General features: G+C 29.2%; 2 protein-coding genes across 5 annotated transcripts in view; one reads left to right on the forward strand and one right to left on the reverse strand.

Moving 5' to 3' along the window:
- Positions 1-3,045, reverse strand: part of LOC100794453 (pectin acetylesterase 9) — a 9,957-nt gene extending 6,912 nt beyond the window's left edge. The window contains exons 1-2 of one of the 2 annotated variants that reach the window (XM_006606059.4): positions 2,372-3,041; positions 2,206-2,288 (exon numbers count right to left, since the gene is read on the reverse strand). In XM_006606059.4, the coding sequence (XP_006606122.1) occupies positions 2,206-2,288; positions 2,372-2,507 (219 nt within the window). In that variant the 5' untranslated portion in view covers positions 2,508-3,041. Of the gene's footprint in view, positions 1-2,205; positions 2,289-2,371 lie in introns of both variants that reach the window. The other variant, XM_014772930.3, reaches the window with a different exon arrangement.
- Positions 3,046-10,406: 7,361 nt separating this feature from the next.
- Positions 10,407-14,292, forward strand: LOC100794976 (signal peptide peptidase-like 1-like). 3 transcript variants are annotated; one of them, NM_001289268.2, is made up of 4 exons: positions 10,407-10,474; positions 10,951-11,876; positions 12,563-12,763; positions 14,079-14,292. In NM_001289268.2, the coding sequence occupies exons 2-4, from the start codon at positions 11,076-11,078 to the stop codon at positions 14,193-14,195; spliced, it is 1,119 nt and encodes a 372-aa protein (NP_001276197.2). In that variant the 5' UTR covers positions 10,407-10,474; positions 10,951-11,075; the 3' UTR covers positions 14,196-14,292. The 3 variants fall into 3 exon arrangements, with proteins under 3 accessions (NP_001276197.2, XP_006606124.1, XP_040868990.1); XM_006606061.4 differs by having other exon boundaries at positions 10,473-10,763; XM_041013056.1 differs by lacking the exon at positions 10,407-10,474 and adding an exon at positions 10,506-10,622.
- The last annotated feature ends 549 nt before the right edge of the window (positions 14,293-14,841 follow it).

The raw sequence follows: 14,841 nt of genomic DNA on the forward strand, positions 1-14,841 counted from the left end.
TAATTTAATACCAAGACCTCCATTTTAATTGAATGGGTTTACTAAAACAAATATTATATTGTAGACAAGAGTTAACTTAAATTAGAGGAATCAACATGTTATTAGGTTGAATAAAGATGAATTTGAATTTATTAAGCAAATTTTCATGTTTAAGCCGGGTGCATAGAAAAAATATTGTGTAAAAAAAAGATTGCATTAAAGTTGATTGATTAAATCATTTGACAAAAATAAATCATCAACAAAATCAATAAATATTTTATATTATTAGCAAGATGACCTAAAAATTAAATATAAAAAGAATTAATATTAATAATATAAATTTAACGTAAATTTTCAAACTTATTTTATTTAAAGACAATCTTAATTAATCATAAATAAATTTTAACTTTTTTACAATTGTTAAAATTCAGCCTTTTCTAAACATTTTTATGATAAATTATATCATTTTATTATAATATTTATTAAATATATTTTATTTTTGAAATTATATATAAATTTAATTGAAAGTATAAGTAATATAAAATTAAGTATAATATTGTTAATATAAAATTAGAAAATAATAAAATAAAAAGTTCAAGAAAATAAATGAAAATTTAATTTAAAAATAAAACTTTAAAAATAAAACTTTAAAATCATTACTAATTTAAGCATTTATTAAAATATAAAATACATAGAATATAATGATAAAATCATGTATCACAAGAATAAATAATATATAATATAATACATATTCATGTTTAAAAATGACTAATCAAGCAGCATGAAAAAATGGCTAATCAAGTATATAATTTAAAATTTTACCCAAAAAAAATTATAATTTAAAACTTGATAACTTTTACTAATTAAATATTTTATCATATAATATAGCATTGCATTAAACAAATTGGCTCTATGAATTTTATTTATAATATTATTTATTAGTTTAAATATCTTTAAGGAATATAAATTTAAGTATGAAAGATTAAATATAAAAATTTATAAAAAATAATAATTTTAGAGAAGAAATATTTAAGATTTGAGAGAAGAAAAGAAATTGTAAGAGAAAAGGAATTTAAAAAAAATAAAGCTGTGAATTAGAAAGTTAAAGTTTAAATTTTAAAATTGAATACATATATAACATTTAAAATATTAATAATTTAAGATTTTATAAAAACATACAATAAATGTATGTATCACAAAATAAATAAAATATAATAATAAGCATCTTCACGTTTAAAAATGATTAATCAAATATATTGTATACAAATTGACAAGTTTTGATAATATTTTATCACAAAACCTAACATTATATTAAAACATTGATTATATAAACTTTATTTATAAAATTATAGTACATCGTTTTAAAACTATTAATTATCCTTTTTATTAATATATTAAGATTAACTAACATATATTATCAATACATAAAAATAAAATAAAAAATCATATTTTAATCATTAATTACTTTTCAGTTTTCAAAAAATTTTACAAAAATATAATATTACTACCTATTACTCTTAAAGTTTTTCATATAAATTAAGAAAATAAATATTTCAAAAAAAATAATATTTATTAGGAAATAATTTTATTGAAATTTGTATTATTTTTCTTAATTTCAATAAATGTTATCAACATTTTCAACATAATATCATTTATCACAAAATAAAATTAAAATAAATATTTAAATATGTCGTTAGAATATGAATCAAATTAGAAATACTAGTACAAGATTACTGGATTTCCTAGAGATAAACTAACAAAACTCTATCCGCCAATAAAGATCGAGCACGTAAGCAAAGATTGTATCTGTTGGACCTGTGTAGCGTGTAGTTAAACAGCAGATTCCAGTTCCCCAAAGCACTGCGCGCGCAAAACTCTAGGCAGACGACAAAAAAGCCACTGTCGTATGGCATTTCGAAACCAACCAATAATCAATCATCCCTCTCACGGCGGTCTCACCCCCTTCTCCCCACCATCGCCACTTTTTCAAACGCCACCAAAAAACAACACTGCAACTTACTCGTTTTATTCTTTTTCAACACAATTAGTCAATTACACTAGCAAGATGCAAACAACTCATACACAACAAAAATGAATAAATATATTACATATCATATCATATAATATGAGTAGTATATTACTATATCCTTCCCATACACATGGCATGAACATGTTTTAATTAATTTTTCGATCTTATTTTGAAGAGGTAGAGGAAGTTCGGCGTACCTCAAATTGTAGAAGCCAGTTGTCTTTACCAGCTCCAAATCCTCTGTGCAAGTGATACGCCGGTAAACTTCCGTCCAAACAAACTACAAGATAATTCCGATTCTCCAAATTTTAATAAATAATAATAATGATAATAATACAAATTAATTAATTATCATGAACTTACGAGCGCCACTAGCACGAGCGCTTGGAACGAGCGTCATGTTCACGAGAAGCCTCTGTTGTTGTTGTTGCGAGCAAACGCGCCATGGCTCCACCGTGAATAGACACAAGAATGCGAACGCGAGATTCATCTTGATCATCTTCGTAGAGAAGAAAGGAATCGTGTGTTATTGTTGTTTTTTTTCGGGGATTCGGAGTCGCTTGGGAAAAGGAGAATCGAGAAAGCTGAGATCTAGAAATAAGCGCGTTGTTTTGCTTTTTGTCTGGACTTGGAGGAATGAATAATCAACAATGGATTCAGATTAACGGAGTTTCCTCATGTATAGTGTTTGGAAATCCACGTAAGTGAAGTGGACGCCACATGAATTGCTTCAACGCAATGGATAAAGATTAATTCGGGTCGCAATCAGCGTTATAAAAATAGTTTGGCGCAAGCGGAATATGAGAGCTAGAAAGGGGAAAAAGGAAACCGTGGAAGGAATGGAACTGGAGAATATGTGAGTGTGGAGTTCCGAATTGCGGTTAATGGAAGCTTACGAAACGGCGTCGTTTTGGTCAGTGTTGGTGTTGGAGATAGAAAAGAAAAGAGAGGAGGGGGGAAGGAGTTGGAGATTGGGACAAGGTGGACGTGAAGGCGTGAAGGGGAATTAAGGAGGGAAAATGGATGAGAAGGAAGGAAATGGACGAAAGCTTTGAGGTTCCAAGTGTGTGGAATGGACCCACCACGTAACAGAATATGGACCAAGATGATGGCAACCAAACCATGTTTGCTGCTGCCGTGGGGCTTGGTTTTTGGTGAAATTCAATCTTCAAGCAATAGTTCACTTTTTTGTACAAATAAATTAAGATCAAAATTCCTAATTAAAATAAAGTGTAAAGATATAAATTTTATTATTTATTTCTCCCCTTTTAAATTCTCTTTTCCAGCAAACAAACTGCTAGACGCTAAATCTAAATGCATTATATAGAGAAAGATAATTGTACTCGAATCAAGTATGAAACTTTCTTTTTAAATATCTAATTCAGATTACTAATTATAATGAAGTAATTTTGCATCAATTCATCCCTCAAGGAGTGGTATTAATGTAGTAATCTAATAGATGCAAAATTAGTCACTCTAGAAATCCTTAACATGTTATTATTGATGTTTCAATGATAAATATTTTTATAGATTGTTCTTTTTTACAAGATTGTATTCATCTTATAAGCTCAACTCAGTTATATTTTTCATTTCTTTTAATGTACATGATGCGATCATTTGTTTTTAATTTTGGTTAATAATGGCAGGGTCTAGAAATTTAGTTTCTCAATTATTAGTGTACAGATATTCTGTTAAAACCCTCCAATGTTATCACATGACTTTAGAACTACAATTTATGGAACGTGGCGTGAGTAATGGACATATATATATATATATATATATATATATATATATAAGTGGGAATTTCGGGTAAGTAACCACTTTCTTTGAAGTGTAGACTTAATTGTACAGCTGTGTTGTCTTTGATGAGACGAGGCTGGAAAAAGAAAGCAAGAGGTGTAGACTTTTGTAGTCTGGGGACTTATCGTGGTAGGTCCATTTTGTTGGCCAACTTGTGTTGTGCGTATAACTAATCTCACTTGGTGCATGACTCTAGGGTTGATGAAGCACTTAGATTAATGTTTTTTTTTTTTTACTAAGACAATTATATTGGAGTTGATAAGATTTTTATGGATGAAAAATTTTCTCATAAATATTTAATACAATTATTCACATATGAGACATCTAATTATTTTGTTTTTTTATCACAAATAATGTGAGTGATGAGGATATAATCTTTTTACTTCTTCCTTGTATGAATGCGATAAGATCGATTTTGACGGTAAGCAAAGAGATCATTGGTATAACTAACTAAATTAGGCAGGATGCCCCTTCTAATTAAAGCGCAGACATGTATTTTAATTTTTAAAGGACAAAATATATTATGAGTGTGACTGTGTGAGAGAGAAAGAGAGTTTTTTCTTCCTTTTTTTTTTTTACATGTGTCTTTTTTTGGTTACAAGAGAAAGAGAGTTTGGAAACGGAAAATACTTCCATAATTTTTCAATAAATTAATTGATATCATACTATCAGTATTTTTTTTTTCTGAACGTCGTACTACTATCAGCTATATTAGTGTTATTTTTTTAATCAAAACTAATAATTTGTTTTAATAGTTAATATCTTAATTCTCTTAAAAAATAATTGCTATCTTAATATTTTGAGTTTTGTTTAAGTTTTAAAAAGTGAATTTAAATATGTATAAAAAAAATATTTTTATTAATAAGTACACAAATAGTCATTTAATGTTCATTTTTTAATCTAATTGATTTTTTCAACGCTTTTTTTTTTTATCAAAATCCAAAATTAAAATATTATCTATTCTGTTATTTTATCTATCTCTACCTGTGATAAAATAGTTTAGATTTGATAAATTTCTTCATAATTCTTGAAGTTGCTTTTTTATTAGTTCATTAAATTTATTTATCATTTTCTCTTAAATAACACCATTTTACTAATCAAATATATATAGTGTATTTAATCAATTGCCTAATCACATGTATATTTATAATAAAGATAAGAACATGGAAAAAAAGATAATAAAAAGGTATTTTCCCTTCTTTAAATGTTTGAAAATTGTTAAAGAAATTGCAATTTATTATTTCCAAAATACGATGGAAGATATATAAAACTCACCTTTTGTGTTATGTTTCCTTTTCTATTTGTTAAATTTTAATCTAGAATTTATAAAAGATGATATCATGGAAAGAAAGTTGATAAAATTAAATAAGTATTTTTCCTTGTTTAAAAGTTTGAAATTTTGTTAAAAAAATTAAAATTTATTAATTCAAAAATACAATGGCAAGTATATAAAAATCACCTTTTTGTGTTATGTTTCCTTTTCTGTGGTGTTGAAATTTTAATCTTTAATCTATAAAAGATGATATCATGGAAACAAAGTTAATAAAAATAAGTCTTTTTTCTTGTCTAAATGTTTGAAAATTTATAGAGAAATTACAATTTATCATGTGAAAAATACACATGGCAAGGATATAAAACTCACTTAACTAAGTTGTACACTGGACCGTCATGATTTTTTTTTCTAATAAAAGACGTTTTGATGGGTTGAGGCAAAAGAATTTTATAAACAACTTGTAACCTCAACTTTTAAGTGAGGTGAGATTTTATAAATATCGTGACATCACTTTTTAGGTTAAGTTTTCTTTCATTTATTGTTCAAATTTTAATCAATAATTTATCGTTTATAACAATTATAATAGGAATACCCTATTTTGGTGTCCATTTTGTAGACACTTTTACCATTCTTTTTCATTAAATAACTACCACATTTTGTCATACTTCATTTTCTATTTAGCTTTCTCTCTCTCATTATAGAATTAGATATTCGGAGCGCCTCTTTTTCCTTTAATACATATAAAGGTTAAAATACACTTTTGTTTTTTTTATTGTAAAAATCTATTTTGACCTTTTGTATTTTTTAAAGATTATTTTGATTTTTTAACTTTTGAATTTAAGTCAATATTATCCTTTTTGTTACTGTTTCAAAGTAATCCTTTTAGTATTTTATATTTTGTAGTGGTTATGAAACACATTTTGTGGTGGTTATAAACTATCAAATAGTTTCTTTCAAAAAAATAAAAATAAACTATCAAGTAGTTAAAATATCAGAATGATTGAGTTAAAAAGATAAAAGGACCAAAAATTATTTAGATGATATATATTATTAATTTAAAGAAAATGGTTTAATTGGTACTAAAACTTAATCTCCTTAGATAAATTATCGGTTCAAATATTATAAATGAAAAACACATAATTTGAAGCAAAAATCTCATCATGGTGGTGAATCAAGTAAATTAATTTAGACTTTAATAACTTATCAAATTTTTTCTCCAACAGTGGTATAGTCATTCTTTCCATGATTACACACAACTGAAAATAAGGATAAGTAGTTACAAAAGGAACTCTACGCTTATGTTAGATAAAATTTCACTAGAGTAACAGTAAAGAAAGAAAAGAAACATAATTTCACCAAACTAAACATGAAGTCTACATAGGCCGGGTAAATCTCAATCCAATTTAGTTCCTTCTCCTCGTGAAAAAGATAATTATATTTCCGCTATAGAAAAACTAATTGTAAACCTTGATTGTTGGGTGATACAATTGAAAGATATATTTCAACCATACACGATAATATTGAGAGATTCTTTTATATATATTGAAAGAGATAGTTTAATTTTACTTTTAATAGTAAAGATACTTCTCTACACTAGGTCTTGTGATTTTTCTTAACTCACATTCAGAAAATTTTCAAGTTAAAAATTCCGAATATATGCCATTTTTCTACTCTTACTTTCATTTACCTAGTACTAGCATAAAAACTGGAAGCAAAGAGAAAGGGGTTGAGGGATGGGAACTGATAACATGTATCAAGGTCCAAGACAAGAAGCACACAGTTGTTGAGCTTTTAAACCTAAGAAAAAAAAACAAAGTCTATTCATTTTATTAAGTAAATTATGTTGTAATGAATGAAAAATAATTGAAATAATTCGAACCACATTTTCTCTTTTGGTTTCTTTATCACCCTTTATTGTTCCTATCAAAGAATTTTCTATGAAGAGCATCTCAATGATAAATGGAGAAGCCTGAGAAAACATATATGTTGAGTTTGATCTTCTAAGTGACCTGCAACATTTCAAATTGAGTCAGACAATGGAGCTTAAAAGTCACCAAGATATCCAATTAATATTGCTATATCTTTCACATAAACAATTAATTAAACATGGCCGACTTTTAATTAATTTTTCTAATTTGTTTTAATAGAGAACGATCAGTGTATAGTATAGTACCTTAAATTGTCTTTGCCAGCTCCAAATCTTCTGTCCAAATGATACGCAGGTAAAGTCCCGTCCAACCAAACTACAAAATTTCCGATTCTCCAAATTTTAATAATAATAAATCATGAAACGAAGAAAATAAATAAAAATGAATATCTTACAAGCATTGCTAGCACTAGCGTTCGAAACTAACGTTTTGATCACGAGAAGCCTCTCTTCTGAGAGAACACGACGAGGTTCATGTTCGAATGAAAATAGCCAATAGGAGAGGGGAAGGAGGTAGAGTTTGAATGTTTGATACAGAAGAAATTAAATGATTATTTTTTACATACTGAATATTTATATGTCTCTGCTATTTAATAACATTTAATTGATTTATTTAGTATTTAACTTTTTAAGTTTTTATATCCTCTTAATGTCAGTTTTATATAATATTTAGATTTTTTTATTTGTAGAAATAAAAAATAATGTAAGAAATTTACAACAATACATTCTGTTGTCCTAATTAAATGCAAAAATTAATTTCTATTTTTTTTAGTTTACGCCAAAGTTCACAAAAATAAAGTTTACACTAATGATTTTTTTTTATGCGTCAGAAAAACTAAAACAACAAAAGGAAAGGACTAAAATCTAATATGGGTTACACCCATGCTGTCTGTCAGAAGGAAGGTTGATATCTCTGGAGGGTAGATTATTTTAATATTTTATATTTAAATTTATTTTGAAAATTAAATTTTCCTCTAAAAATCTTCCATTACAAATTTACAATACGCTCTTCACCTATCGATGACACTGATATAATTCTTCATCCATTTTTTTTTAGTTTACGAAATTGCTTTGTGAATTTATAAATGATTCTTCAAATGTAAAAATTAAAATTGCCAAAGCTCATTTTTAATTTTAATTTCTAATTTCAAAATTAAATCTAGGTATAAAATATTTACCTCAATTAAAACCATTATTGATCCAAAGGTGCACATTTAATACAAACTACCTGTATTTTCTATACACGATAAAATTATTTTTTTGAATATTTAACTACTTACTCAAATTGATTAAGTAGAATTATAGAACTCTCTTGAAAAAAGTAGAATTACAGAGCTAGCGGCAATATCAGCAAAAAAATAAATAATAATTATCCATTTATTTCCCAAATTATTTTAAATAATTCAGTTTAGCGCCTAAATTTTTAAATAGTTCAATTTGAATTCAATTTCTTAAAAAAAATCAATTTAATTTTCAAATTTTTAAAAGATTCAATTTAATTTTTAAAATTTTAAAAATAGATCAATTTAGTTTCAATTTTTTTAAGAATTACAAGATGAAATTGAATTATTTAAAATAATTTGAAAATCAAATAGATTCATTTTTAAGAATTTAAAGATTAAATTAAACTTTTTAAAAATTTAGGAATGAAATTAAACTATTTAAAAAGAATTTGGTTCCAAATTGATAATTAATAAAAAAAAAACAGAGCTAGTGGAAAGGGATTGGTCTTTGTCTTCTGGTTTTGTTTACTGGGATTGGTGCATTCTTGTTTTTATTTTTTATTTTTTATTTTTGGTGAATAACATGAAAATAAAGGCCTAAAAGCTTCTAGGAAAACAAACTTGAGCCATGTCAGCTGGTAAAGCATGAAGACGAATTGCCACATGAGGATCCGAATCAACTCTAATTTTTCTGTAACCCTTGAACTAGGCCATCTTAATACCCAACAAAATAGCCTTCAGCTCCTAAAAAGAAACAAACTGCCATAGATGATCACAAAACAGCTTTGCCACTGCCCCATCACAGTTCAACACCACCTGCTCTATTTGCGGAAACCAACCATCTAATATGCTCCATATCAGTATTAATCTGATGCAAGTTCTTGAATGGCCCACCTCTCTTTTGTAATTGAATAAAATAAATGATTATGAAGAAATAATTGTGTTACTTAATTTATGTACTTAGTTAGTCATGTAATGAATTTCTCCAAATTTTTGTATATAAAAAAATTGGTTAAGTTAATTTTCAGGTCTATAAATTATTTAACAAAATTTAATTAGGTTTCTGATTCTTTTTTGCCAATTGGGTTTTTATGTTTATTTTTTTAATTAAATTTTTGCCGTTAATTTTCATTAACAGGATTGACTACATGGACCTAATTAAAAAAAAAAAACAAATACAAGTTTAAGAATTCAATTAAAAAAATTGTCCCAGGACTAATAAAAAAATTTCAAATATTTCAAGAACCTATTGAGTAATTCTCAAATTCTACTTAGGCATTTACAATATTCTTCTTAAGCTTTTGTAAGCTACTTGTGAATATAGTATTGCCATTTTTATAAGTCTATATTGAATATTTTTATCTCTCCATGGCGGTATTATCGCTTCTATATATGCGTCAATATTATCACTTTTGCATGTTATAAACTCAACATTCTCAAAAGTAGATCAATTTTCAGAGTAGATCATTTCCTTGACTGCATTCCTGGGTTCCCCTTAAAGGTTCTATTTGGTAGACTTAATGCACTCATTCTGAATAAATTATTCAATCAAGAGATATTCTTTGTACGCTTTTTAATTTACTTTTAAATCACTTAGTAAGTTCCTAAATTATTTTTAAAAAAAATTCAATTAGATTCTTAAACTTTTTTTATATTTAGGTCATTGTCATTAATTTTCCTTAAGAAGTTACTGATAAGGACCTAATTATAAAATAAATATAAGTTCAAACTCAATTAAAAAATAGCTCAAGAAACTAATTAAAAATTGACAAATAATTTAAACCCGAGGATTAATTTAACAAAAATATTTATTGAAATATATGAGTTCTTTAAAGTTTAAATAAATATCATATGAAAGAATTAGTACATATTTGATTTACAGATAAAATTGTTATAATATGCATGTTAATACAATCCAATAAATAAAAATAAAAACAAAGATTATAATCCTTTTATAAAACATTTTTACTTCCAAAATATTTGTAATTTAATTTCCAAACATGCTCGTAGTCTTCAACTTTTCACCAAGATTAGTTCACATTTTTCCACCATGGCACCTGCCACGTTAGGAAATTAAAGCAAAACGAGGGGACACATGGAAAATAGCTGAAAATAGTGGGTTGAAAAATGAAAATATGGATCGATTGACATTCACATCACTTGCGAGAAATGGGTGGTATCCCCAATTCCCCATTGAGCGCACCGAAAGCAAAGTGTCTCTCTAACCTCTGCAAAAGTCCAAGGTCAGTCTTTCCTCTAAACCCTAATTTCCCAATCCCCTCCTCCTCCTTCTTCCACAACACACTTCGCTTCAATCTCGGTGATGGGTTAGATCATCGTTTGTGTGCACAATTTTTGTTCTCCGATTCAAAAAAAATTAACTTTTGCGATGTCAGTAGGTGGTCGTGCGTTTTTGTTTCTTGGGTTAATCCATGTGATCGTGAGAAGTGAAATTAGGGGTTGATTGGAATTTTGGGTGCAATACTCGGTTTAATTGCTTTGTAGAATGAAATTATCGAGCTTCAATTTAGGGTATATAAAACAATAATGTGAACATGTTCTGATGGTTTGTTACTTTGTTTTGTTTTAGATGGATGATACTCTTCCTACTCCTATAGTGGGTAGACCTGAGAGAAGTTTTTTTTTGTGTGTGTGTATGTGTGTGTGGTAGGAATGAAAATACTTACATGTGCTTACAAGTTCCATTTGCTATATGCAGGTTGCACGGTTTTAACTGCTTAGGTTTTTGTCTTCAAAATTAAAACTGTGCAACTTTGGTTGCAAAGTCATAGGGGTTAAGTTGTGTTTGCATGAAAGTGGGCTTGAGATAATTGTGCCTCTTGTATGATGGAATCCCTTTGGAAGCTTTTGTATTTGCTGGAGCCTGCGCCTGTCACACTTATCACTACAGCTGTGGCTGTGACATTTGGTGCTGCTTTTCGAGCTCTAAACTATGGGAAAGAAATGGAGCGTAATCGGGACTTCTCTGAAGCATCGATTACATTGGATAGGTCTCAGGCATTGATGATCCCAGTGATGAGCTCTTTTAGCTTGCTTTTGATGTTCTACTTGTTCTCATCTGTCTCACAGCTTCTCACTGCATTCACTGCTGTTGCTTCTGCGTCCTCCCTTTTCTTCTGCTTGTCTCCTTATGCTGCCTATTTGAAGGCACAGTTTGGTTTAGCTGATCCATTTGTTTCACGCTGTTGTTCAAAATCTTTCACACGTATCCAAGCAATACTATTGTTAGTGTGCTCTTTCACGGTGGCTGCTTGGCTTGTTTCTGGTCATTGGATACTGAACAATTTGTTAGGCATATCTATATGCGTCGCGTTTGTAAGCCATGTGCGTCTCCCAAACATCAAAATTTGTGCAATGCTCCTTCTTTGTCTATTCGTGTATGACATTTTTTGGGTTTTCTTCTCTGAAAGATTTTTTGGTGCAAATGTCATGGTATCGGTGGCAACACAACAAGCATCAAATCCTGTGCACACCGTTGCCAATAGTATCGGTCTTCCTGGGTTGCAACTGATAACTAAGAAATTAGAGTTGCCTGTAAAGATTGTTTTTCCTAGAAATTTGTTGGGTGGTGTTGTTCCTGGAGAGAATGCGACAGACTTCATGATGCTTGGTTTAGGAGACATGGTATGACATTCTTACTCTCTAAGATCTCTTACTGTATGAGAACATGTCCTTAACTGTTTCCAAGTTTTAGATTGTCTTTTCATTTGGTTACTTTCATATGAAGTAGTATGGTGTGTTGGATTTACTGTGTGAAATCATTGGAACTATGGAAGGCTGCATTTACTTGATTTAAATTGATTTTGCCTGTGAAATGCTGTGCATTTCTTTCTTTCGTTTTCCTGCTGGATCATGCCTTGCTATGTTTTATGTAGGTTAAGTGGGTTGACATTTATTATGATTATGATTTTGAATACCTCGTGTAAATTTTATGCAAGAGCAATAAAAAATTAAATAAGAAAGAGATAGTCCTTGTTCACTGCACTCTAGTTGTCGCTGGAACCTCCCTCCCCTCCCCTTTTCTTCCATTTCCCCTGCATCAATTTATATTTGATTGAATTTTGAAAGGGTTCTTGTGCTGCATGGTGATTTGATTTGAATGAAAGTTATGTTGTGTCTCCGGTGCATCATGTTGTATACATTGTATCAATTACTGCATTTATAATATCATTACATTTGCTATATAAAATAAAATATCATTACATTTCTGTGTCAACCTAAGCTTGCCAAGATTTTAATAAATTTTTAAAATTCTAATTCTTCAAAATTTATGTGTTTGTTGTTTTATAATTTTTGCTCATCTTTTGTAGGCTATCCCAGGCATGCTACTGGCTTTAGTCCTCTGCTTTGATTATCGCAAGAGCAGGGATACAGTAAATCTCTTAGAGTTACATTCCTCAAAGGGGCACAAATACATATGGTATGCGCTACCCGGGTATGCCATTGGCCTGGTAACTGCTTTGGCTGCTGGTGTCTTGACTCACTCACCTCAACCTGCACTTCTTTATCTGGTACTTCTGTTTTTCTATTTGTTCTTGTCATAATACTGGTTTCTTTGCTACCTTTACTTTCTCCAACCTTTATTCATCATTTATACCAGAATTTCTGTTCTTATTATCTTATTTTATCAAGGGTTTTTATGTTTGTGTCCTCAGGAGCAGTGAAAGCATTCAATACACCCTATGAAATGCTTAAGTTACTTAAAATTTAAAAATGCAAGTATAGGATGACTTTTTGGAAATTATGGTTGGCACAACAGATAAAAGAAAGTAGTCACTGTGATTGTTTAATCTAAATGATTTTAACTTTGGTTATTTCTCTTTCTTGTCTATAAGTATTGTATACCAACTTGAAGAATTGCCATCTAGAAATTCAAACTTATGAGTTTGACTTGAGTATATGATTTTACTGGGTTAAACTAAATAGGTCAAAACTGGAGATTGTGCCTCCATCCATTATCTATGTGAGGTGATCATTGTCCGTTGGATGGATCATAAAAACTTGCTTCTTACTTTTTCCCTCCCTTTTTTACCAGCATTTGTAGCTATCATATTGATAGCTGTTGTGTATAACCCTTGCTCTTGTAAAAGTGGATTTTGTGTTCCTACTAGGTGCAGTTAGCAATAAAAGATACATTTGCAAGATTTGCATTGGAGCAGTAAACTGAAATTGTTAAACATATTTTTACAACCAAATTCTGATTTCAGTAGGGAGAGATTCATGGATAAGTATGTTGTATATTGAGTTTGCACACTGAGCCATTTGGATCATGCAATTAGTTTGTCATCTGTTTTCTAGGATCCAAGTCTGAAAATGTCAGAACTACTTTCACTTTCTAGTGGTCCATTGCATAAACTACGTGGTACATCAAATTCATGTCTATCTGTGTATTTTTCTAAGTTAATTTGCTTGGCTGAATTTCAAACTCTGTGAAACCCAATCCATTGTTCTGATTCCCATGATTGTTAATGGTGCATCATTCTTAAGGATTTGAATATTCATCTTATATAATGATGAACAATATTTAAACTAGAACCTATCTCATTTTGTATTCTTGTTTCCCTTGACCATGGCACAGACATTAATATCTCTTGATTGATACAAGGAAATCAGGGCTTTGACACACAGAAAATGAAAACTAAGCTTACTCCTGGCATAAACTTAAGTTTATATTATCAATTAATGACAATTTTAAATTACTCTTGTAAACCCTGGTGCAGCTGATTTTCATGTTTAGGTGATTTTATGCTTTAGGTGGTATGTGGATTCCAATACATAAATAAATTGGTTTCACTTTAACAATGTTCCTTTTCTTGGTTTATGTAGGTGCCTTCTACTTTGGGACCTGTAGTTGTGATCTCTTGGATGAAAAGGGAACTACTTGAGTTGTGGGAAGGAAACACCCCAAATCTCAATGATAAAGATCGCGAAATAGAAGTTTAGTCTAGTGACAGGTGGTTTATAGCCAAACAGAAAGCTGTAAATTTACTGAGAATCTTTAATCGTCAGACTCATCAAGAAAATTTACATTAAATGTTCATTTTGCTCTGTCTTGATGTTTCTATTTATGCACCATGCATAATTTGAGGGAAAGAAGTTTATAAGAACTCTCCTTCGTGATAAAAAAAAATAAAAAATTGCAGTCTTAATGTAAAGACGAACCTTAAATACACCTAGTGCTTAGGGATAGTGATAATGACCGAAAATTACATTTTCCACTATATAAAGTACAACAATTAGGTACAGCCTTTACTAGAGAGGTATGGTGAAGTTGATCAGTAACGAAATTCATTTACATAACATGCCACAAATGAAAGTTATTAAATTACAAGTCAGAGTAGCCAAGACAAGACGAGTGTGACATGGTTAGGGTTGCATATATTCGAGCTATCCAAGATATATATGATAGGGTATCGACTAGTTTATATAAATTAGTAAGATCGTGGATTGGTTGATCTGTCTATTTTAAGTTTGACTTTCGTCACATTATTTTGGGAACGCATGTGCTGGTTATTGTTCTTATGGAAATGCTAAAATTGCTGGGAATTACGTTGCTTTGCTAAGTATAAGCAACCTAGCAATATATATA

The sequence above is a fragment of the Glycine max genome, chromosome 20 (genome assembly GCF_000004515.6).
Source record: "Glycine max cultivar Williams 82 chromosome 20, Glycine_max_v4.0, whole genome shotgun sequence".
Lineage (NCBI taxonomy): Eukaryota > Viridiplantae > Streptophyta > Magnoliopsida > Fabales > Fabaceae > Glycine > Glycine max.